The sequence below is a fragment of the Pelmatolapia mariae genome, linkage group LG4 (genome assembly GCF_036321145.2).
Source record: "Pelmatolapia mariae isolate MD_Pm_ZW linkage group LG4, Pm_UMD_F_2, whole genome shotgun sequence".
Taxonomy (NCBI): Eukaryota; Metazoa; Chordata; class Actinopteri; order Cichliformes; family Cichlidae; genus Pelmatolapia; species Pelmatolapia mariae.
Genome location: NC_086230.1, coordinates 9,248,130 through 9,270,674, shown reverse-complemented (window position 1 = coordinate 9,270,674; position 22,545 = coordinate 9,248,130). Strand labels below are relative to the sequence as shown.

At 41.7% G+C, this 22,545-nt stretch overlaps 2 protein-coding genes across 2 annotated transcripts; both read left to right on the top strand.

Moving 5' to 3' along the window:
• The first annotated feature begins 2,260 nt into the window (after positions 1-2,260).
• LOC134625939 (phosphoinositide 3-kinase regulatory subunit 5-like) lies at positions 2,261-12,394 on the top strand. The gene is made up of 18 exons (XM_063471337.1): positions 2,261-2,348; positions 4,452-4,566; positions 5,019-5,119; positions 5,215-5,283; positions 5,394-5,532; positions 6,096-6,165; positions 6,298-6,475; positions 6,898-7,069; positions 7,162-7,230; positions 7,333-8,132; positions 9,109-9,234; positions 9,769-9,900; positions 9,998-10,091; positions 10,190-10,266; positions 10,365-10,458; positions 10,550-10,629; positions 10,719-10,837; positions 11,857-12,394. Exons 2-18 carry the CDS (start codon positions 4,458-4,460, stop codon positions 12,002-12,004), a joined length of 2,577 nt encoding a protein of 858 aa, XP_063327407.1. The 5' UTR covers positions 2,261-2,348; positions 4,452-4,457; the 3' UTR covers positions 12,005-12,394.
• A 602-nt stretch (positions 12,395-12,996) lies between these two features.
• Positions 12,997-20,465, top strand: pik3r6b (phosphoinositide-3-kinase, regulatory subunit 6b). The gene is made up of 19 exons (XM_063470970.1): positions 12,997-13,012; positions 13,124-13,219; positions 14,600-14,712; positions 14,872-14,940; positions 15,069-15,204; positions 15,284-15,353; positions 15,446-15,629; positions 16,599-16,746; positions 16,826-16,918; positions 17,030-17,369; positions 17,455-17,551; positions 17,638-17,736; positions 17,838-17,921; positions 19,421-19,523; positions 19,615-19,688; positions 19,767-19,854; positions 19,967-20,019; positions 20,140-20,240; positions 20,321-20,465. The coding sequence occupies exons 1-19, from the start codon at positions 12,997-12,999 to the stop codon at positions 20,463-20,465; spliced, it is 2,109 nt and encodes a 702-aa protein (XP_063327040.1).
• Positions 20,466-22,545: the final 2,080 nt, after the last annotated feature.

Sequence of the window (22,545 nt, the reverse complement as noted above, 5' to 3'; positions counted from 1 at the left end):
AAAGAGCATCTTTTCAGCTAAGGATACATCTTTCACCATCTTACAAAGCTGTGATTGGAGCCATTCCCCAACTCTCTGTAAATTGTACGCACCATGACAATTTGGATATTGAAAATGACCTCATGGCCCATCATTCCCCAGTTGGGGAAACCTCTGGTGTTGGAAACTGAAGAAGTCACACACAAGTGGATGAAATGGATTAGGGATAGGGACTATAAATATATATAGTATTATATATGTGTGTGTGTGTCTTTTTTTTTAACCATTGTTTATTTTTGGTAACTTGTAGATAAAATTTTACTCTAATTAATGTTTTTAGAAATTGCTGGGTTGTTGATAGGAAAGGGGAAGCTGATAAATGTTTCAGAATTGCAACACTCTTTTGGGTGTTCACGTATGCTGTGATAATGTTAGGTAAAAGAGGAAACATCACAAAACAAAAGCAAATGTAGCACATTGAGCATCACTACTGATACACAAAGCAACAATAAGTTACACTCAGCAGTTTATTTCTTACATTGTGCTAATATTGCGTTGGACTACCTTTTGTCTTCAGAGCTGCCTTAATTCTTAATGGCAGAGACTGATAAAGGTCCTGGAAATATTTGCCAAAAGGGTTTGTTCTGTATTGACATGACAGCGTCATGCAACTGCTGCAGATCTGCATGTGCATCATCTGTTAAAGCACATCCCAGTGGCGCTATATTGGATTGAGATCTGATGACTGTGGAGGAAAGTTGTGCACCGTGAACTCACTGTCATGTTCAAGAAACCACTGATATAAGGTTCTTAATCCTGCTGGAAGCAGCCAGAGAAGATATGAACAGTGTGGTCATAAGACAGTGGATATGTTCAGCAACAATACTCAGGTATGCTGTGGTTTTACATGATGCTCCGTTGGTACACAAAGTGTGCCAAGAAAATATTCCTCCCACCATTACACCACCTGGATGGATCCATGCTTTTATGTTGTTTACTCCAAATTCTGACCATACTATTTGAATATTACAGCAGTAAGAGACTCATCAAACCAGGCAGTGTTTTTTCAGTTGACTAATTTAGGTGAGTGCACGCAAACTGTAGCCTCAGTTTCATTTTCTTAGCTATTAGGAGTGGTGCCCAGCGTGGTCTTCTACCGCTGTATCCCGCTTCTCTCTGGGGAGCACTGGCAACCCCCTAAAATTTCCTGTCCCCCCAGTTCCTCCCCTGACAAGACTGTCCTATGTTGGTAATACCTGTATTAAACATGAGCACAAGAGAGGAAGACACCCTACAATGAGTTGAAACATGAACTTGTTCATTTAAACAGATTATTATGGATTTCAGAATCTTATTTGGTTTTCATATGAACCCACTTTCAGTGATATCAACTTTAATAGCAGGAAATTAACCAGGCATATAATTCTTTTCTTCTTAGTATGTTTTTAAAAAGGTAAAAAAGATCAGCGACAGCTTCAGCTCTCCTCTCTTTGGTCTAAGCATCTAATGGGCTTACTGTATTTGCCTGAAACCGCCAAAGCTAATTTTGCATCTAGAAGGATTCAAAATCTACTTAACTGACATCCTACCTCACTTTATTTTCTCTTTATTCTACTCACACAATGCACTAGAGGGAACTAGAGTCCTGCACTCAGAGCACAGAGAAGATGCACACATCTAGTTCCCTCTGACACTGACTGAATTATACCATGTGAACAGGCGTTTACCAGTAATGGCATAAATATGTTTCCTACTACAACTACAAGCATGTTGGTTTTCTTACCAGAAAGAGTAGTTAACATCTCTTGGTGTCATCAGAAAACTGACTGGTCCTTTCATTTACCAGAGACTGTTCAAACTGGCCACTCGCTGCCACTTACTACCTAAAACAGCTTTCCTAACTGCTGCATGTGCACTGCTTACACTCACATAGGCCATCCAAAGAGGCTTTGGCACGCTGTGGAGTCTGTGTTCAGAAATTTGTATGAAATTTGTGTGATTGATTTCTCTATGTAAAGGACTAAGAACCCCAGTTTTTATCGCCTTATCTCTGGGGACTGACACATTTGATCACAACAGTCTAGACTTTTATGACACAATGTTGTGAACAACTTTAGTCAAATGAGGTCTGTCTTAAAAAAGACTCCTCCTACTGCTTCAGCACAATGTCTTGTGTAAACTACTTCAGCATAAAGACTCATCGAGTTCCTGTTTTGCAGCACATGCTCTCTTAGCTGTGCAGTTGGAGGGTCTATTTTTGAAAAGCACCAACACAGGAGGATGTGGTCTCTGTATTGTTTCCCTTCGTTGGCGTTTCTCAGTTGTGGTACATCTGGGATGATCTAGGACACAGATTACAGTGCTCACTGGTAAGATTTATCTCGCTTTGCTGGTTGTCTCTAATTTTATGCGCATTAAAAACATTTAAGCATCAACTTGCATGTGCATCTCTGCTCGTATCAGGCTGGCTGTAGCGCATATCTGACACCTCGTTTTGGAACAAGCATCTATCACCCAGCTTATAAGAGACCTAACTGCAAACTTTAATTCAACCTCTGCAGATTTCCTGTTCCTCTTCTTTTGTTGAGCTGGGCTTTCACGCCATAAAAATACATTTGATTGGCTTAAAGCGCAGCAATCCTATTGTGTCAAGTTCCCATCAAATACTGGTATTTTTTTGCATTGTGGCATGTCATGTTTACATGGCAGGCCTGAACAATATAGCCTGACAGCATACAATGGATTAACACCTGCTTCCTCAGTGGACAATTGATGGACTTGCTCGCTGCTACGGGATATGCCAGGTAGCTGCTGCAAACAAATACTTCCAGCATATCCTTGTTGGTCATGTGCTATGCGCAGATGTAGTTATTTCGTGCCCTGCAGCTTTAGATTTTAAGCTTGAGCTACAACTATGAAGCCACAGCGTGACTAAAAGTCATTGTCTGTGTCAGTGACTTGTTGCATTTTCCGCTTTAATTCCTGTTTTTCTGTATCCTCTCTTACGGTTGTTTCCAAGTAAAGGATGTGTGTCTCTGTGTTTGTGTGTGTCTTCATGTACGCAAACACATTACACAAAGTCTGAAATCATTACCTATAAGAAATACTGTAGGCAGCTGAAGGTAAGGGATATGTGGCTGAAACATCTCATTAGACTGGTGATGTTGGTGAAAGGTTAGCTGAGTTCATCTGACCGTGGCAGCAGGCCCCTTAAAAAAATAAAAGTTCGGCGTCACCACTATGTTGCAATACTGTGAACGCTCTGCATGTCTACCCATGTCTAAAGAAAGTAGTTCCATTTTTCTTTTAAAGTTTCAACGGGACTCTCTATGCGCATTTCAAGCTACATATTTTTGGTTGTTGCTGAACTCTTTAGATAATTCGCTATTCAAAATAATGCCTACATATTTTACACTGGGCCTACTGTCTAAAACAAGCTGTTGTTACTCTTCTTCCCCTTCCTTTAAGCTAACTGTCTTCTCATTGACTGCCTCTCGTAAACAAGTTTGGACAGCAGGTGGGCGGGGCTGTTGCGCCTGAGATAACCATATAAGGGATATCCACTCTCAGTGACATCATATGAAGTCAAGACAAGAAAAAAGATGCTGGAAAACACATGTTTGGAGCAGTCTGAAGCCTTGAAACGTTTTGCTCACATTACTTCATTAGGCATGCTTAATATGAGCATCCACAATATAAATATAAATGACACAAGAAGTCCCCTTTAATTTACACTGTGTGCCTCAGAGAGGCCTTTTCCTGTTTTGATTGGTTGAGATTAGCCCAATTTTCCAGTTACAGCTTCCTTAGAAAAAGTACCAGGGGAAATATTCCTTCTCATCCATGTCAAAGGGCGTAATCTGAGTTTAAGTAAACACTGCAGCAAACTATGTCTCAGGGGAATCTGCTCATGCTGCTACCTACTTCACTGTGCGCTTTTTATTGCAGCTAAATTTGTGAACGCCCAAACCACAGGTGCATGTAAGTGAATTCCAGCAATTCTTTTTTCTTGTGCGACCGTTTTTACTTCAAAGTCACACATTTGCTTGATTTAGGACTAAATAGGCTCAAATAGGAAGTTGTCCTTTTGTAAGTCATTTCCAACTTGCTTGTGAGTCACATGAATGTGGTGTCACCAGCTGATTTTAAGAATGAAAAAGTAGAAGTCGTTGAGCTGTTTTCCACCAGCTCATCTCCGGTCCACTCCCTCAGTCTGTGACTCACTGGCATTACTAGGAAGTGCCAGTCTGCTGTGTTTTTTTACCCTGCTGTGGACACTGGTTGGACACTTGCTGTTTGCTTGTGAGAGCAAGTGTTGGTCTGGAAAGGGATAAACAATGATTGTAAAGTGTGGCCAGCACCATCAGTGGGAAGTCTGAGTGACTGAAGAGACCAGAGACCAAAAGAGACCAAAGCATCAAAGGGCGTAATTTAGCTTTTTTTTTTCTATTTGTCTGTGGATTCCTCAGTAGAAGACAATGCAGACGCTGGACCAGAGCTCATGCACCGAGGATCGGATCCAGCATGTCCTCGAGCGCTGCCTCAGTCACCTGGGTGTCGACACTCCTGACACACAGCTCTGGAAAGGTAGGATTCAAAAGCAAAGCTGCTTTTAATTGTAACACCCCAGAAAATGATATCATCAGCCTAACAAACCACTATGGGGGGGAGGCATGTTAAAACTACTGATGGAAAAATTGTAAAATTATTTAAAATAGCCTTTTCCAAATAATAATGTAATAAGACTTATACCCTCAATGAATTGGGAGCTGTCAGAGAAAAATGGGAATTGAAAGTGGTGACACACAGAATGAGCAAGTATCCGGTTATGCAAGATCCTTTTTTAAAATTTCTAACTAAAAACCCTTCATTCAAAAACAGGCAGCAAGTGAAAGTGGCATCATCATTTTCAAGCATCTTTCTAACTATAAGCCGAGTACCTGAACAGTCCGTTTACTGGTTGCCATCAGACTGAAACCTAAAAGGAGAAATACGCAGCTCAGTTCAGGTTTTTTAAAATTTCTCTCTGCCCTGACTAGCCGGACTGTGCATCAATCGCTGGTCTTTGGAGGAACTTGTGAAGAGAGATCCCCACAACTTCCTCATCCTTCTACAGCAAATACTGAGGAAAACAAAGGAGGTGAAAAGCAGAAACACCAACATCAATTTCTGCGCTGTTTATTGCTATAGGAGGAAAGGTGGTGGTTTCAATTCAAGATTTTTCTTCCTCTACAGGTGCTGGAGCAGTGTCAGTATGAGCTGGTGGTGCCGCTCTCGCTCTTGTTCTCTTCCACCCTCCTGAGAGTGAGTTATTATTTACTGATCAGGACAGAAATGAGAAGGAATCCTCCCATTATCAGCTGCACAGTAAAAACATTTGTGGAACTTACATTAACACTTACTCACTCTTGCAGGCTCCTTACTTGCCAGCAGACAGTGGCGTGCTGCAGGACGCCAACCTGTTGTTCCATGGTTTCCTGTCCTGGCCCGAGCCCTGCAGTTCTGCTGCTAAACGTCTGCTAAATGTCATCCAGCAGGAGCTCCGAGCACCAGGTTGCAATGAAACTAATATGCACAGCAGTGAAATATGAAAGATATAACAATAGATATCACCAGTAGTTACTACTAGCTAAGTGTTTATTCAATAATAGTGAGCGTCATTGGCAGCAAAGCAAGTTTAATAGAAACAAAAAGAAGAAGGTTGTATCCTTTAATCAGAGAAGGAAGCCAACTGAGTTCAAAACAAAGCAGCTAACAGATAGTTTAGAGTTAACTCAAAGCTACTTATCAGTGTTAATGTTAATCAGACTTGGTTAATTAGGTAATCAGACTTGACCAAATAATCCTAAATGGTGGTTAATTCTGTTAGTAAAAGTGGAAACTTAGTAGAATTAAGTGCCACCTAATGTGAATCCACTTAGTGACTGACTGCTGTTGACACTGAAGGTCTAATAGAGTTCATTTGGTGGAGTCGTGTTGACACATGAAAATATAGAAACGACCGGTTTGGTTAATTACCATGTGACCACATGGAGGCAGTGTTTCCCTGACAAAACCTCATGCATTCATACATGTAGATCCGTGTATTTGACCTTTCTCCTGTTTGTTTGCTGTAGGTATTTCATTTCAAAGACTGGTAAGGACGGAGCAGGGTATTTCCCATGAGATTCACGGCTCTAAAACCATGTAAGTCCATGAAAAATGTAATGATTACAGAATGTGAGTGAAAATATAAAAAATATCTGTTAAATGAGCTAAACATAGCTGCTGTGCACACTAAACATCTGCGTGTGTGTTTGTGGGCGTTAATGTATGCAGCACGGTACTGCTGGTGAGTCCAGACGACGATGTTCCTACAGAGGTGCAGTCTGTCTCCGAGCAGCTGAGTGCCTCCCAGCATTGCAGCAGAGACGTCACCATCACTCTGATCCTGCACAGCTTTCAGGCAGCTCTGGGCACCAAACATGACCTACAGGAACTCCACAAAGCCCTGCAGGTGACTCCCCACTGACTGTTTTGGTAACACTTTCTAATGCGACTATACTTTTCAAAGGCACAGGGCTTTTCTAAAATAAGTACAACGTAATTACAATGTAACATGAGGAAAAAAAAATTTTTTTCTTCTGCACAATTACCAAGAAATTGCATATTACTTAAAATCACTTACTTAAACTTGCCTACGGTATAATTATTTCTTTGCTTCCTGTGAAAATCTGACTTGCCTCCCCCTTATTCTAGCGTACCCCACCTTTATTTGTAGGTAAATATTATTATATATTATATGTAATTTTACTGTATTACAGGAGAACTGCATCCCTAGTTGCAAGCTGTAAATAGCTAAATATTTTTCACAATTTTTTCCCCTTAAAGTTTTTTCTTTGTTTGTTTTTTTTTCTTAATGTTTAATGTTTCTTTCAGAGTAAGCAGCCTGAGGAGCTGGACCAGATTCTGCAGTCACTGACGGAAAGCATGGAGCTGGCAGCCTCTGCAGCAGATCTTGGATCAGCGAGAGATGGAATACTCCAAAGAATGGAGAGGCTCAAAGAAAGCCATGCTGTACCTGCTCGTGCCGATGAAGGCACAGACATGGGTGGGTCAGGGAATAACATGAAATAACATGAAAGCACTATATATGAAAATGGCGCTGTTCACTTTAATCTCAGTATTTCCTCTTCTCATCAGGAGCTGTTGACATTTTCACGCTGCCCTTCCCCAAATGCCACAAATGCCACTGGGAAAATGATAACTTTGGTAACAAGTTCGGTTTAAACAGATTTATAACTAAAGCTTCCTTTAACTGAGCTACAGGATTGCTTTTATCCTACGCTAATCCTGCACTTTGCATCACTGCAGATGTTCTGAAACACATTCTTGGAGCTCAGAATGACATGGATTCGTCAGACTGTTTCCTTAAAACCGGACTTGACAATGACGACAATAACGACACCAGCTTCGATGAGGAAGACGAACTGGAAGCTGGAAACAAAGATGATCCTGAGTTTCAAAGTCATCGCATCTCCACCGCGTCCTCGTCCTCCAGGGACTCCGGCTACTCTCTGTCTTCCAGCTGGTCTGTGCCGTCTGGCTCATCGGGTGTGGAATCGGGCGAGGAGACAACACAGGAGGACATAGAGGAAAGACCAGACAGCCAGCCCAAACCTAGAAAGAAACCCAAGAAGAAGTCTAGATCCCTCCTAGGCTTCTCCTTGCTTTTCAAGCCCCCTCGCAGTCCTAGGGTTTGCCGCCGTGTCCAGAGCATGGCCTACCAGAAAGACTTTGAAAGAACTCAGTCACACCTCAAACCCTCCAAAGTTCATCCCCTTCATGAGTCCCCTGCTCCCTTGGATCCTCTTTCCCCCCAAAAGCATTTGTGCGTCCGCAGGAGGCCGATCCTGAGTTGCAACGAGGAGGATCTGGTAGAAGTACCTACCCTCGTCAAGGTAGTGGTGTTTGGAGGTGACAGAGAGGCTGGAAGGCTGGCCAGAGCCTACAGAGACCTGCATCAGAAAGAGAGCAAATGTCCCCAGCTCACCAAGGTGTGCAAGCTGCAGTTTTACTTTGTCCCCACCAAAAGACGAAGTGGAAGTCCAGGAGGAGGGCACACACCAACTGAGGAGCGGATAGGAGGTTTAACCAAAACTACTACCTCTGTGGTGAGAACATCTGCCACCTCTGCATCTCAGTTTATCCCGTCTTTTATCTCCATATGTTCATAGATAGGATGGGACCACTTTTAAAGAATAATCCTTAAAACAACTTTTAATTTCATTGATCAGCTATGAATGAGTACTTTTTGTGCCTGGCTCCAAAAAAAAACGTCTTTGCATTGTTCATAATAAATTCACTTTCTCTCCAGGACTTAGACGTCAAATATATAGACTGTACATTAAAGATGGATGTAGCCAGCACATTTATTTTAGTTTTGTTTCGATACCTTTATCTGAGCGTTTTGCCTGTTGTCAGCTTGTTGTTTGTTCGTTTGTTTTTACTCAACTTTACAAAACCAACTTGGTAACAACTTCATAGCAACACTTCAAATCATCATACAATCAGCTTCTCTCTAAATAGATTCATGTCAAAATGGACACTGCGCCGCATTAAATAAAACTTCAACAAATGATATTTTGACATCATTAATGAAGGGAGGCGAGAAGTCACTTTCTCACAGATTTCTTAAAAGTCTGGAAGAGAGGAGTCGCCCCCTGCTGGTAATTAGAACAATTTCATCAGACTGTTCCTTTATGAGTGGTTGACACTATTTTTGAACATTACCCAAAGCACTAGTTGCTGAGTTAGCATTAATGTGATTTTTTAGACATTTTCTTAACAACCTGCCATTTCTGAAGTTTTCTCGTTATAAACTTAAAACTGATATATACACTCAATGGCCAGTTTATTAGGTGCACCTTGCTAGTACTGGGTTTACAGCTACTACTTTTAGAGATTTTGGTCCATATTGACTTGATAGCATCAAACAGTTGCTGCAGATTTGTCGGCTGCACAACACACCGGGTAGCATTAAGCACTGAGTATTGTAAAATAACAGCCATGTTTTTATGGGTGTGCAAACAGTTTGGATAATAAAATGTCATTAATATAATTGAACAGACAACCTTACTTTTCGTACAGGACTCAAATGGCCTTGCAGTGGACGACTGCACGACAGATATAGCTCACATGCTGGGTATAATGGATCCCTGGTATGAGCGAAATGTCCTCAGTCTGCTCAGCTTGTCCTCTGACGTGCTCTCTCAGGTATATTTTACTCAGTCACCATCACCTCTCAGTGTTTCATATGGCACACAGTAGAAGTCTATAAAAGTCGCTGATGTTTTTCCAGTCACTGTCCTTAAGTGATGAAGTTGAATTACAGGGAATAAAGAATCCAGTGTCCTTGTTTTAATTTTTCTTACAGCAAACTAGCACTGAAAGTAAGCTAGGCCTCATTTTGGACTCATCCTTTGAGGTCTTATGTGAGGCACTTGCTGTATGAAAGGAGCAATGAAATGGCTGGAGATCATAGTGATGATGTTAATCTAACTTTATAGTAAATCCCTCAGTTTTTCCATGTGTGGAGGACTTTTTGGAGACCTGAAAACACCTCATGAGCTGAATCAGTTTTGTGGGGACTTTTCAGTGTTTCAGAAGTTCATCCTAAAAATAGCGACCTTTTCAGTTCTCCTTATACCAGGTTTGAGTTGGTCAAAGCTATTTTAATGAGCATACTTAATTTATCTGCATGCTGCCAACATAACAACATAGTTTGTTTTGTTTTTTTAAATGACTCAGGCGGCCTCTAAGGATGACAGCGTCTCGCACAGCAACGGCAGCACAGAGCAGCTTCCCCTGCTGGCTGATTTGGTGCTTTATTACTGCAGACATGCAAACCAGCCTGTTCTGGTGCAGCTTTACCAGGTTGAGGTCAGAGAAGATTCATTTACACACACACACACACACACACACACACACAGACATGCACAGGACACAATAACCATGAATACTTCCTTCCTCTGCACAGCTCACCCTGGTTGGAGGAGAGAGGAGAAGGGAAGTATTTATTCAGTCTCTGGAGCTCGGACACACGGCTGGAACCAGAGCTGTGAAGGCCATGGGTGAGTCACACTCTGAAATCAGTCTGTGATGTCACCATTCAGGCAAACACACACTTTTGCACATGCACGTCTAATTTTGCCTTGTGTTCTTTCTGAAGGTGCTGCCAGCAAAAGGTTTGGCATTGATGAAGAACGAGAGGCCGTCCCTCTAACACTAAGCCTTGCGTACAACAAGGTATTGTTCCCACACACTCGATTCCTGCAACACAAGCAATAAGATGATGTTTAAATTCACAGCCTGGCATATTTCCTTAATCTGTGACTCGGCAACAGGTGGCAATCAGTGGGAGGAGCCAGTGGATCAATAAAGAAATCATGTGCACATCGATTAATCTTCACAAACAGTGGAGGACACCTCAGCAGCTCGGTGTGTGTGATTCCCACTTCTTCTTTTGTTTTTTTCTTTGTCTTACCTATGCTTTGTTGTAAGTTAAGCTAACCAAATATTGCCTTTGCAGATTCAGCAGAGAGCCTGCAGCTCACAATGACCGAAGTCCTGAAGAGGCAGTGCTCCAAGTCCAAAAAGGGCTACAAACAGGTGAGGGTGATATTAAATGTGATGACGTGCTTACTCTCCCTTTGAAACAACCCCCCTTCCCTTGCTCACACTTCTTCTCCCTCTGGCAGCACATCTCAGTCTCAGAAGTGAAAGTGGACAAGATGCAGGTGAACGGGAGAGATCCCGGGACGACGTTTGCTGTGTGTTTGGATCAGGATGAGAAGAAGTTTATTCAAAGTGTCACCAGGTAAAAAACGAAGCATCACCTCTGACTTTGGTGGCAGAAAGAATTCCTCCTGCATTTTAAAGCTTTGGAAAATAAATATACTCTGATGCGTGACTTACATGAAAGAATCAATGCAACGTGTTAAAATTACACTGTTACAAGTAAAAGATGTGGACAGATGTTGAGCTCCTGATCTTTCATATTTATAACTTGAAAAACATATCAGCTCAGTCTTTCATTTGCCCTCTTTCTTGGGGCCCCTACACAAAGAAAACACTCTCACCAAACTTCAAAATACTTTAACTTATAATAATGTTTTGGAGCATAAATTGATAACAAAAAATAAATTTAGTAATTTTATCCAGACTTCCACAAAAACCTTAGATAAAAAGCCCAAAGCTGGTGAATTTATTACAGTTTCTTTATGACCTTTCTTTTCTGTTAACAAAATATGAAAAAAAATTCCCAAGACCCACTTTAAGCAACGGGACCAATTGGCTCATTTTTAAAGCATTTTCCAGATCTACTTCTTCTTCATAACGAAGGACACCAGATGAGCTGCTGCACTTACTGTAGCATTAACAACAAAACCTTTAAGGTTTCGTGTGTCTTTTCACACTCTTTAGCCCCAATTATGAAGCACAATAAATCAACAGCACTTAATATACTCGATTTAAATATCAACTGAACAAAGCTGAACCAAAGCGTGCTGTATATGTCATCTTGTGTTGTTGTCAGTGCCTATATACTATTTATATGCTGTCCTTATGTATATGCTGTATATATAATAATTAGTTCACCGTCCCTGATTTATTCCATAATTTATTCCAACGTCTTTGCACTCAGCACCATTGCACAGCTACATACAAATATGCCATACATGCTGTTATTTTCTGTTTTATGTAATCTGTTAAATGCATTGAGAGAAAAGGATGGGGATGGGGGGCAAATTTCTTTCTTGTGTCTCCTTTTTCTCCGAATGTGAATCACAACCTCAGCGTCTCAGAGTCTAATGCAGTGTTGCTCTGTCTCGCCCGCAGGTGTGAGGTGTCTCTGTGCTGTAAGCCAGGAAGCGGTTTGGACTGGAGGACCTACAAACCGCTGCTGGGCCAAGTTCAGCCTCTGCACCCATCCTACTGCTCTATGCTCTGCCTCCCCATCACCTCTTTCTCGTCCTCGTATCCATGACGGGCTCGGTGCCGCACTGAAGAAGAAGAAAACTGTGGGAGTCTCTCTAATGCTGGGATGTTTGAGGGCAGGGACACTGCACAGCTGGTGAAAAATAAACAGACTGACAAAGAGTGACATTTTTTCATGTGTGTGCCACAATTGACGTTAAGGTGTGCCGCCCTGTTGATAAGGAAGTGTACGCATCTTTTTCTTCTGACACACTGGCGCGCTCACTGCATACTGAGGAATGTGGGTGTACTTGTCGGCGTGTTGGGGGATTTTACAGGTTCTTGTCTTACCAGCACTGTTTGTGTAGGGGGTGGGTTAAAATCTGCTGTGGGTAATTTGAAAACTGATTACTTGAGTACTACTGTGTACATTTTCAAGTCAATAATGTTGTGTAATAAACTAAGCTATTTATTCTCATGTGTTGTTGGTTTTTTTAAACCTTCATGAGCATTTGCATTTCATTTTGATTTGGAGCTCATCCAACTGAAATAAAGACTACACTCATCTGTGTTTGGATAGTGACGTTTTGTTTCAGAATTTTATTTCCTCCAATAAGTTAATCACACCCTGCCGAGCATACTTAAGATAGTAATGTGATGATCATTATGGCATTATGCCAGTAACAGGAAGCAGCAGGGAATATTCAGGAGGGAACTTCATACTTACTTGAAAACACTCGCTCGCTCGGACAGAAGCTTCTGTAGTAAGCTGTGGAGAAATGCGGGCTGCACACAGAGCAGGAATGAAAGTAACAATGCTTTGCATGATGCAATGTATTTATAGCTGAGCCAGTCATCGGACAACAAAGCAGAAGTGCACTTACCGTTCACTGCAGGGTATCAGGTATTTGTACTCAGTTCAATTTTTGTCGTTTCGGTTGCTGGGCTGTTGGGGACTAGTGCTGAAGTCTCTCCTCAGAGGAGAGGGCTTTTTGTGGTTTGTTCTGGTTTGAGTCAGCTGTGCTAAAATTAACCCTTCAAAAACTCTGAAGAGTGGAAAGGATGGTCGATCCCACAGGTGAGAGTTTTCATTTCCTCATGGGCATTCTCGTTTCTCCAGTAAAAGCTGCAGTTTTGGAATCTAGAGAATGCAAACAAAATGTGTGTGTGTGTGCGTGTGTTTTAACAGCTAAAGAGGACCTCTCCTCCACTTTGGACTCCAGCTTGTATGATGATGTCCAGGCTCTTTTCAAAGACATGAAGAGCGAGAGTTGTTCCCACAAAGGTACCCACTACTGAAAATACATAAGCGCGCTGAAATCAAAGTCTGAAGTCAAAGAGCAACATAGTGGATTATTAAAAACTCGTCATCATTGCTGAGAAACGTGTTTGTCTAGTAAAACAGACGCTTCCATTAGCAGATAGCTTGCATCAACACAGGCGATCATTTTAACAGTATTGTTTAATTACTAATTATAATAAATAGATTCTAAAACTGTGATATATTTCCTTATCACTGCCTGTTTTCCTTCCCTTTGTTTGCAATCTATTACACATACAGTCACTGGACACTTTATTAGGCACATGTTCCTAATACTGGGATAGACTCCTTTTCCCTGCAGAACTGCATTAATTCAACAAGCTGCTGGAAACATTCATCAGAGGTTTTTGGTGTATGTTGACGTGACAACATCACTAAGCTGCTGCAGATTTGTTGGCTGCACATCCATGATGTGACTCTCCCAAAGATGCTCTGTTTGACTGAGATCTGGTGAGAAGGCCTGAGCCTTTGATACAAAGCAGAATGGATCCATGCTTTTATGCTGTTTCATGTAAATTTTGACCCTACCACCCAAATGTTGCAGCAGAAATTAAGATTAAACAGACCAGGCAACATTTTTCCAATCTTCTGTTGTCCTGTGCAAACTGTACTGTAGCCTCAGTTTCCTGTTTTTTGGTCGCAGGAGTGTCAGTCTGTTGGTGGGGCCCTGTCTGCCTACAAGGTTTAATATGTTCATATTTGCATTCAGAGATCCTCTTCACCTCGGCTGTAACTAGTGGTTATTTGAGTTATCATTGGCTTTATCAGCTTGAAGCAATGTGCCCCCTCATCTCTCAATTCTGGACTCAACAAGGCATTTTCACCCAGAGAACCATCGCTAGCTGGATATTTTCTCGTCTTCTGATCATTCTGTGGAAACTCTTGAGATGGTTGTGTGGGAAAATCACACACATGATCAGCAGTTTCTGAAATACTCAGATCATGGTACCTGACTGGGACCAGCAACCATTCTGATGCTCGATTTGAACTTCAGCAGGTCATCTTGACCTTGTCTACATAATTAAATCCTTTGAGCTGCTGCCACGTGATTGACGGATTAGATATTTCTATTAATGAGCAGTTGAACACATGTACCTAACAAAGTGGCCGGTGAGTGTAAAGTATTAACACATGACTATGTGACTCCTAAAGCTGTGATTTATAGTTTCGAGTGAGGGATACCTAATAAGGGGCTGCAGAGCTTAGTTATTTTTAGCTAATTAGCTAATAGTAGTGGTATCAACCTTCCACCCTTTTCACACTGTGGGATAATTTAGCTGCTAAAATAGATAGTCACATTTATTTGAGACAATGCGAGCAAACTACTGTCTGCCTGATTTGCAGGAATGCTGGTATGGAACCTCCAAAGGAAGGTGGAAGTCAATCCTTCCTGCAGCCTTTCAATAATCTCAATTCTGGTCCAAAAGCTGGAGAAGACGTTAACAACAGTTTCCAAGGTTTGTCCTTCATCAAGTCTAGTCAAAATCAAGTTGTGCAGTTGTGCAGAAGCTTCAGCTATGCATTTAAAGACTTTCTTTTCTTTACTTCTGCTTAAAAAGTGCAAAATGAATTCAGATACTGAATTCTTGTTTGTCTGGGTTTTTTGGCTGGTGTAGCTCCATGAGAAAAAAACCTACATGTCTGTCATCCCAGTGCTGCACACGCTCTACTATGTAGTCATTCAGGTAAGACGCACTTGGCAACACACAGCTGAAAATATGATATTGTTCATGAAAACACTGCAGCAACAGCAACAAGCTGTAAATAATGTACAAGTACTGGCTGAAAGGCTTTTCTGTATTTCAATATCCAGTCAGGAGTCACAATTCCTAAAGGTCTTTATCACAAAGCGTATGAGTGTTTGGGAAAACTGCTGATACTGCCATCGCCATACTCTGCTGTGGCTCTGCACACTCTGAGGAGCATCAAGATGGAAATGACTGCACCAGGTATCACATATCCTTACACGCATGACCTCGATACTAACATCCGCCCTCACTCTTACCAGACAAACCCCTTCCTCAACAGGATCTCTGTACCTGAAGAGAGTCATCGCAGAGCAAAATATCAAGAGTGAGCATTTTGCTGCCAGGGAAAAGTAAGCAGGCCATATTGAAAGACCTCCAGGCCTGTATCAGAATGATTCAACTGTATATCGCAACATTATTGTCTCCTGCTTGTGTCCTCCAGAGTGTTTGTGCTGGCAGACCCAGCTGTGTTTTCTGTTTCACTGGAAGCTACGGTTAGAGCATACTTGGAAGTGTCACGCCGGCTCACAAACACAAGGACTATGGAGAAAAGTGTGCTTTTCCGTGTGCTGGAGACAGGGTTAGAGATGACCTGCCAAAGCTCCAGACTAGCTCAAGCTCTTGAGGTAAACACATCCATGAGGGTGCTTTGGACAAAGAAACAGTAGTGATCCCCAGAGGATGAATCCCATTCATTTTCATGATCCCAGATTTATTATTTACTATGTATATAAATATAAACATAAGCTACATGAACTAATCACCCATTAGTTCATATGGTGTATATGTATAAATCAGGTTTCATTTTCCAGGTTTCAAAAACAGAACTTTGGTTTACGCCATGGTGGTTATTTCCATCATTCATATACAGTCTTTGCCAGTAGATTAAAATTTTTAGTGATCCTCGGAAATCTCAAACGTTACGCATGGACTCAAACAAAATACTGTAAAGTTATTATTTAAAATGTTTAGCTTTTCGTGATTCTGTTTCCATGCAGTTAAGCATTTAAACAAAACTTTGCATGTGAGCAGATTGACTGATAGCTGGCTTGATTTCTATAAATATAAAAATAACATATAATTGCTCAGAAAAATAAAATAAAATCAAGGAAAACTTAACAAAATTAACTTTTTTTGCTGTAAGTTTGAGTCCAGCACTGAAAGGATTTGTTTTCCACTGCACGGTGGTTAGCACTGTTACTGCACAGCAAGTAACAGTCCTGAGTTCAATTCCAGTTTGCATGTTCTCCTCGTGTTTACGTGGGTTCTCTCCGGGTACTCCAGCTTCCTGCCACCATCCAAAGACATGCACTTAGTGGTGATAGGTTAATTGATTAATCTGAATTGCCCATGGGAGTGAATGTGAGTGCGAAAGGTTGTCTGTCTCTGTGTGTTAGCCCTGCGACAGACTGGCGACCAGTCCAGGGTGTACCCTGCCTCTCGCCCTATGATAGCTGGGATAGGCTCCAGCCCCTGAAAAGGAGAAGTGGATGAAAAAGTGGATGAACAAAATGTTCTTGTGTCATTTTGTTCCCTTATTCACATCAAACTATTCATCAAGATCTGATGTGTTCCCCTGATTTTTTTTCTTCCAGGCTTTAGAGGACCATGATGTGAGGCAATATTTCCAGGATGTGGTTGAAACTGTGAAGCAGAGTTTACAGCATGGTCCCGGCAGTCGTGCAGATTATCTGAAGGGGCTGAAGCAGATATACAAACACATCTTGGCTGCCTCTGAAAAAGGTCTGAGTGTAGTGTGTTATAACACAAGTTATTCTAAGTGGAGATAATAATAATAATATTTCTTTTCCACTTCTCTCAGATGTAATGAATGATGAACAAGGTCCTGTGTACAGCACTACAGTGCCCTTGCCAGAGATGAACTTCCTCATGTGGACAGATGAAGAGATGTTATGTGAGCCCATCAAACAAACAAGAACTGAATCTTCATATCTATAATCTTACCACACATACAAGAAGGCTGCAGTTTTACTTGAAACTGACGTTAAATTTGTCTTTCCTTAAGGGAATCTGTTGACAGACTTTGCCCTACCTTCTGGCTCCAACTCCATTAAGGATGACAAAAAAAGGATCTCAAGAGACAGCGGGATAGTGAAGGACTTAAAGGACCCAGACGACACAGAGCAGCCGCCTTACACGGCTCAAAAGATACTGCGGGAACGGAGAAATGCCTTGAAGAGCTCAAGTTCTGCAGAAAAACTGAGTCTGATGAAGGAGAAGATGAAGGAAGATGTTACCGGAAACTCGCCTCTACTCAAAGAGGAGCGAAGTCACACGGCTCGAGTGGTGGTACTGGGGGACGATAGCACCCTGGGAAAGCTCACCAAGGCTTATTACATCATACGGTGAGGATCCCAAATACTGGAGTGTGTGTATGTGTGTGTGTGCATGCCCACTTTTAAATAAACTTTTCTAAAAATGTCCATACAGCAAGAAAGAGGCCAAACGTAACATGCTGACCAAGAAACTAGACCTGCAGCTGTACTACATCCCAGTCTCTGACGCAGAGGCTTCACCGAGTTCACCTGTGAGTTACACTGACACATTCAAAGCAGCTCTGACAGGTGTGAGTGTAGAGTACTACATAACTCTTAATACTACTCACAGGATGAGAGCAGGTTGTCTTTGGCGTCCTGTTTGGAGAGAGTGGATCCATGGTACAGTGTCAACGTTGGCAGTCTGGGAGCTGCCATCCCGACGCTACCTGAGCTGGTAACCAACTGTAGCGATTACATCTTATTAATAAGTATATGCAGTCCATCTAATCCTGTCCGCCCTTTGCACAGCCTTCTGTTTCCAGGAAACCGACAGAGCTGAGCCTTTACCTGTTGGACAGCCTGTGTTACTACCTTCGCTGTGGGACACAGCCAGTTAACCTCCCGGTCTATTCAGTTAAGGTACAGCAGAGCTATCATGTGTAGATATTGTGTTTTACATGCATTTAAATGTGGAAGGCAAAGAGCAAGGCTGGCTTTTCATGTGTCAAACATCGTAGCAGAATTCAGCTAAAAACAAAATAATAATAAATAATGTCTATTTTTCTTACTTAAAGCTGGACTTGTGTCAAATCGTGTAACTGCGTGTTGAATTTGAGTTTTAGCGTTAGGTGTAGTTTGGACAATAAAATGTTTTCCTGCTGATATGGGGACATAGACATTTAGTATTAGGCCTCCTGTGTCATCTTTGTATCATTTTCAGTCAGTTTCAGTTCATTTTCTCTGTTTCTAATGTAGTAATATCAAAGATCACAGCCAAAACTGACTTGGCTTGTTCATTATTCCAATAATAGATGAGGGAACACCCAAATTCACACCCAAATTGGATTCTTAAGCTCCTGAACCACATAGTTTAATTCACAGAAAGGTGGACCAGTCCCTGTGTTTGCATCTGAGGGTTTTCCCCCCATCAAGTTTAGTCAAAATCAAGTTTAAAAATGCATGCAGTTGTGCAAAAGCTTCAGCTATGCATTTAAAGACTTTCTTATCTTTACTTCTGAGGGTTTTCCCCTCGGGGGGGGGGGGGGGGGGGGGGGGGGGGGGGGGACCTAGGTGGACCAAATCAGACTACAAGAAATGTTGATCTCAGTTCATAATAACTTCACAAGCATTTTGGTGACATGCACTGGCCAGTTTATTAGGTACACTTTGCTGATTCCCATCTGAGCTGAATTAATTATTTACGAAAAAGATTCAACAAGATGCTGGAAACCTTCCTCAGAGATGTTGGTGTGTTGATCCACGATAATGTTCAGTTTTAGTGAACCCATTCTAATTCTAAAAGTATTCTGATTCTGATTGTAGATTTAGTTTCCTGTTCTTAGCTGACAAGAGCAGCGAACGGTGTGGTCTTCTGCTGCTGCAGCCCATCTGCCGGTCTTTAAGGTGTCTGTTGTGTGTTCAGAGATGCTTTTCTGCATACTTCGTTTGTAAAGAGTGGCTATTTGAGTAATAATTTCATTCCCATTGGCTCAAAACAGTCTGGCCATTCTCCTCTGTCCCTAGGATAACCCCAGCAGACCAGCAGTTTCTAAAATACTCAGATCACGGTGCTCAGTTTGAACTTCAGCACGTCGTCTTGACCTGCATGCCTTTATAAACATATGTGACTTGATCCTTACTACATGCCTGAATGCACTGAGTTGCTGATTGTTTGACTCCGTATTTGCATCAATTAGCAGATGAACATGCGTGCCTAATAAAGTGGCAGATGGGCGTCCAAGTGTCTTTCCAGCTCATTCACTGTTTCCAAACAAATTCAAATATTACAGCTTTAACTAAACTAAGATTAGCAGTTTATCTTTGAAACGAGGTGCTCACTTCAGTGTAGAGTCTGGTAGGTGCTGTCATTCATTTGTTCACGCTGGTTTTTGATTTGATTAAATATGCCGTGTGTTTAGATGACCCGCTCCAACTCTGATCTGGCCTCAGTGGAGGAGCTGTTTGTGTCCCACCTGGAGGCCGACATCCCAGATTTCAGACACCTTAAAGACCGGCAGCTGAGTATGTGTGCGAATCTTTCTGTGCATGTGTGTGTGGATATTGATATAACCATGGTGACAGATGGCGACATAAATTGGCTCGTCTTTGACAGGGGAACCCTCTGCACGACAAAAGAAGTCATCAATGGAACTCTTTGGGGTGGTTCTGTCGGTCAACTACACAAAGGTGCACCCCTTATCCTTTTACACTCATTAACACTGTAACACTTGCACACAGACTCACACTCACTGATGTTCTCAACAGGCCACTTTAAGCAAACGAGACGTTAAAGGAGAAGCATCTATGACCTGGCGTGTGGTGATTACCTCAGAGCCGGCAGCTTCAGCATCAGGTTTGTTGTTGGTTTTCTTTGTTTGTTTGGTTTTTTTTGATCGATTGCTTTATTTCAGTGCAATAAGAATTATTTGGAGAAAAAACTGAGTCATCCTTTTTGTTTTGTTTAGGGGAGAGTTACCTGACTGCAAGTTTTGACTCTCTGAACCCCGCATACAACACAGTAAGACGTTATTCTCTTCTGCCTTGGATTATTGGCTAGTTATATCTGACTATGCATGATGCAGTGGAAGTGCTATATCCATATCTGAAGGCAGCCGTTAACTGAATCTGTTAATGATAGAAAATCGAAACTCAAAACATCAGCATCAGGACAATGGAGCAACGAACACTCTGCGTGTGTCTGGACAAAGACCCTCGCAGGATATACACCGATGTCCAAAAGTAATTTTATGCTTCTTCTGCTTTTACTTGTCTACTTTCACCCTTTAAAAAAACTAACATGCTGCATTGTTCTTTTACAGAATAGAAATCTCTCCATGCTTGGACCCGGGTTGCACCATTCAGTGTAGGTACAGCATCGGCAGCGAGCAAGAGTTGCCACTCAGCAAGTATCTGGACAAAGTCATGTCACTACCAATCAACAGCTTCTCTGGTGTCAGCATGTGAGGAACACAGGCTGACTGCTTCACAGTCATCTTAATGTTACATTAGCAAAGCATATCCATCCATCCACCCATCAGTTCATTTTCTTCACCTCTCATACAGTTCAGGGTCATGGTGGGCTAGAGCTAGAGGCAGGTCACCTGAATAGGTCACCTCTACATTGCAGAGTAGAATCATCTACACTGTCTTGTGTTTAGTAACATTAATGTTAATCCCTTTGGATCCTCTTAATTTAGTAACACATGATTATTTGGATTCCATTATCTCTCTCGCTAACTGAATTCTAAATGCTCACAAATCCTGTGATAAGAGTTAACAGATCCTCGACATGAGAAAAAGTAGTTAGGTTCTACTAACTAAGAATGCAGAGCGAGTCTGCATGTCGAAGTATCCCAATGCATCGATCTACCCCTGACTGTGTGAATGTTAGAGGTGTGTATGCAACAGGAAAAAAGTGCTTGTATGAACGGGCGTGATTGGTTGAACGAGGCTTGCAGTAAAATGTGCTTTGAGTGTTCGTATTAAAGCTCTACATAAGTACCTGTCCAGTTACTTTGCTTCAAAGACAAAGTACTACAAGTATCCAAGTGCTTTTTACCTGTGGCCATTTTTCAATAATAAACTTTATATTTTATAAGCTGGTCGTGGATTTTTTATGTCATAAATCAACCTAATCAGTCCAATGAAATACTACAATAATGCCATGTGGCATCCAGAAGACGAGGTTAAAGTCCCACATACTGGGGAGGTAAAAAAATAAAATAAAAATGAAACATATATATGACTTGAACCTCTTGATGTATGTGAATTTTTTAGCCTCTCAATTTGAATCACCCCATGTGACACCTGTTAGAGAGCAGAGGTGTAAAAAAAACAGCATGTACTGGAGTTTGGTATTTTCTGCTTTGTATCAAACTCTTGCTGTATGATGCTTTCCGTGACTTGAGCCATGATCCAGGTAAACAAACACACAAGTTTCATAGCTCAAAAGAAAAGATGTCTGGGGATTCAAATCCCCAAAAATGGGGGTCATTTTAAAGTCAGCACTAATCACACTAACTGTAGTGGCTCTTACTGAAGATTTTTATCTTTGCACTGAGGAGACAAATATAAAATTCAAACCAGATGACCTGCTTTAATAACGTGTAATTAGACATCAAAACAGAGGAGTTGGAGCTCTCTGATCACTCTCTGATGAACTGCGCCTATCTCCTAATCGAGCTGCGATGATGCTCTCTGTAGTGCACACGGGCATCCACACCAACAGGAGGAGCTATAGTCGTGGGAATCTGCGCCTACAGGTGTGAACTCGCACTGCTGCTGCTGCTGAGCGCGTACCCCTCTGTTACAGGTGTCCTGAGCTCAGAGCAACAAAGGTTCAAACCCGTAAGTGCGCTGTCGGAGTCGCGGGTGGGAAATGATCGACAGAAGAGGATAAGGAACTTGGGCAGAATTTAAAAGGTAAATGTTAAACTTTGTTTTTCTTCCTTTATAAAGTTGGCGTGACGTGGACTAGTCCTCTACATCTTGCAGGTACAGGTGCGTCCAGCCTGACGGGTGGTTTCCTGACAGTCTGTCATTTCCTCGTTTTTTTCGTGTCAGCTTATTTCCTCAAAGACAATGAAGTCGCTGTAGGGTGATCATTCGAGTCTATCTGCTTCGCATGTGAGTGTGGATAAGTTACTATAAAAACAGATACTTTATTATTGACGGAGCTACAGCGAAATAAACGAGGGCCAGCCCTCAACTCATTTATTAAGGGCCTCTATCGCATTAGGAACAGCGTGAGGAATCATTTTATTACCTGAGAACATAAATAAATCGCCTGGAGTCTTAAATGTATTTATTTAAACAACTCTGTATCGCCAACATAATGACAAAACATAACTAAAATTAATGTCCGCATTTAATATTTCTTAAATGCTATGCAAGGATAGCATGACAGGTGTTTACTTTGACTGCACAGGCGTTATCTGTGAGCAAGTAATGGATATTGGATTCATTTTTAAATGACCCCATATGGAAAAGAAATAGTAAAAACTTATATGATTTACTCAAGTGGCCACTTTCTCATTACTTTCAT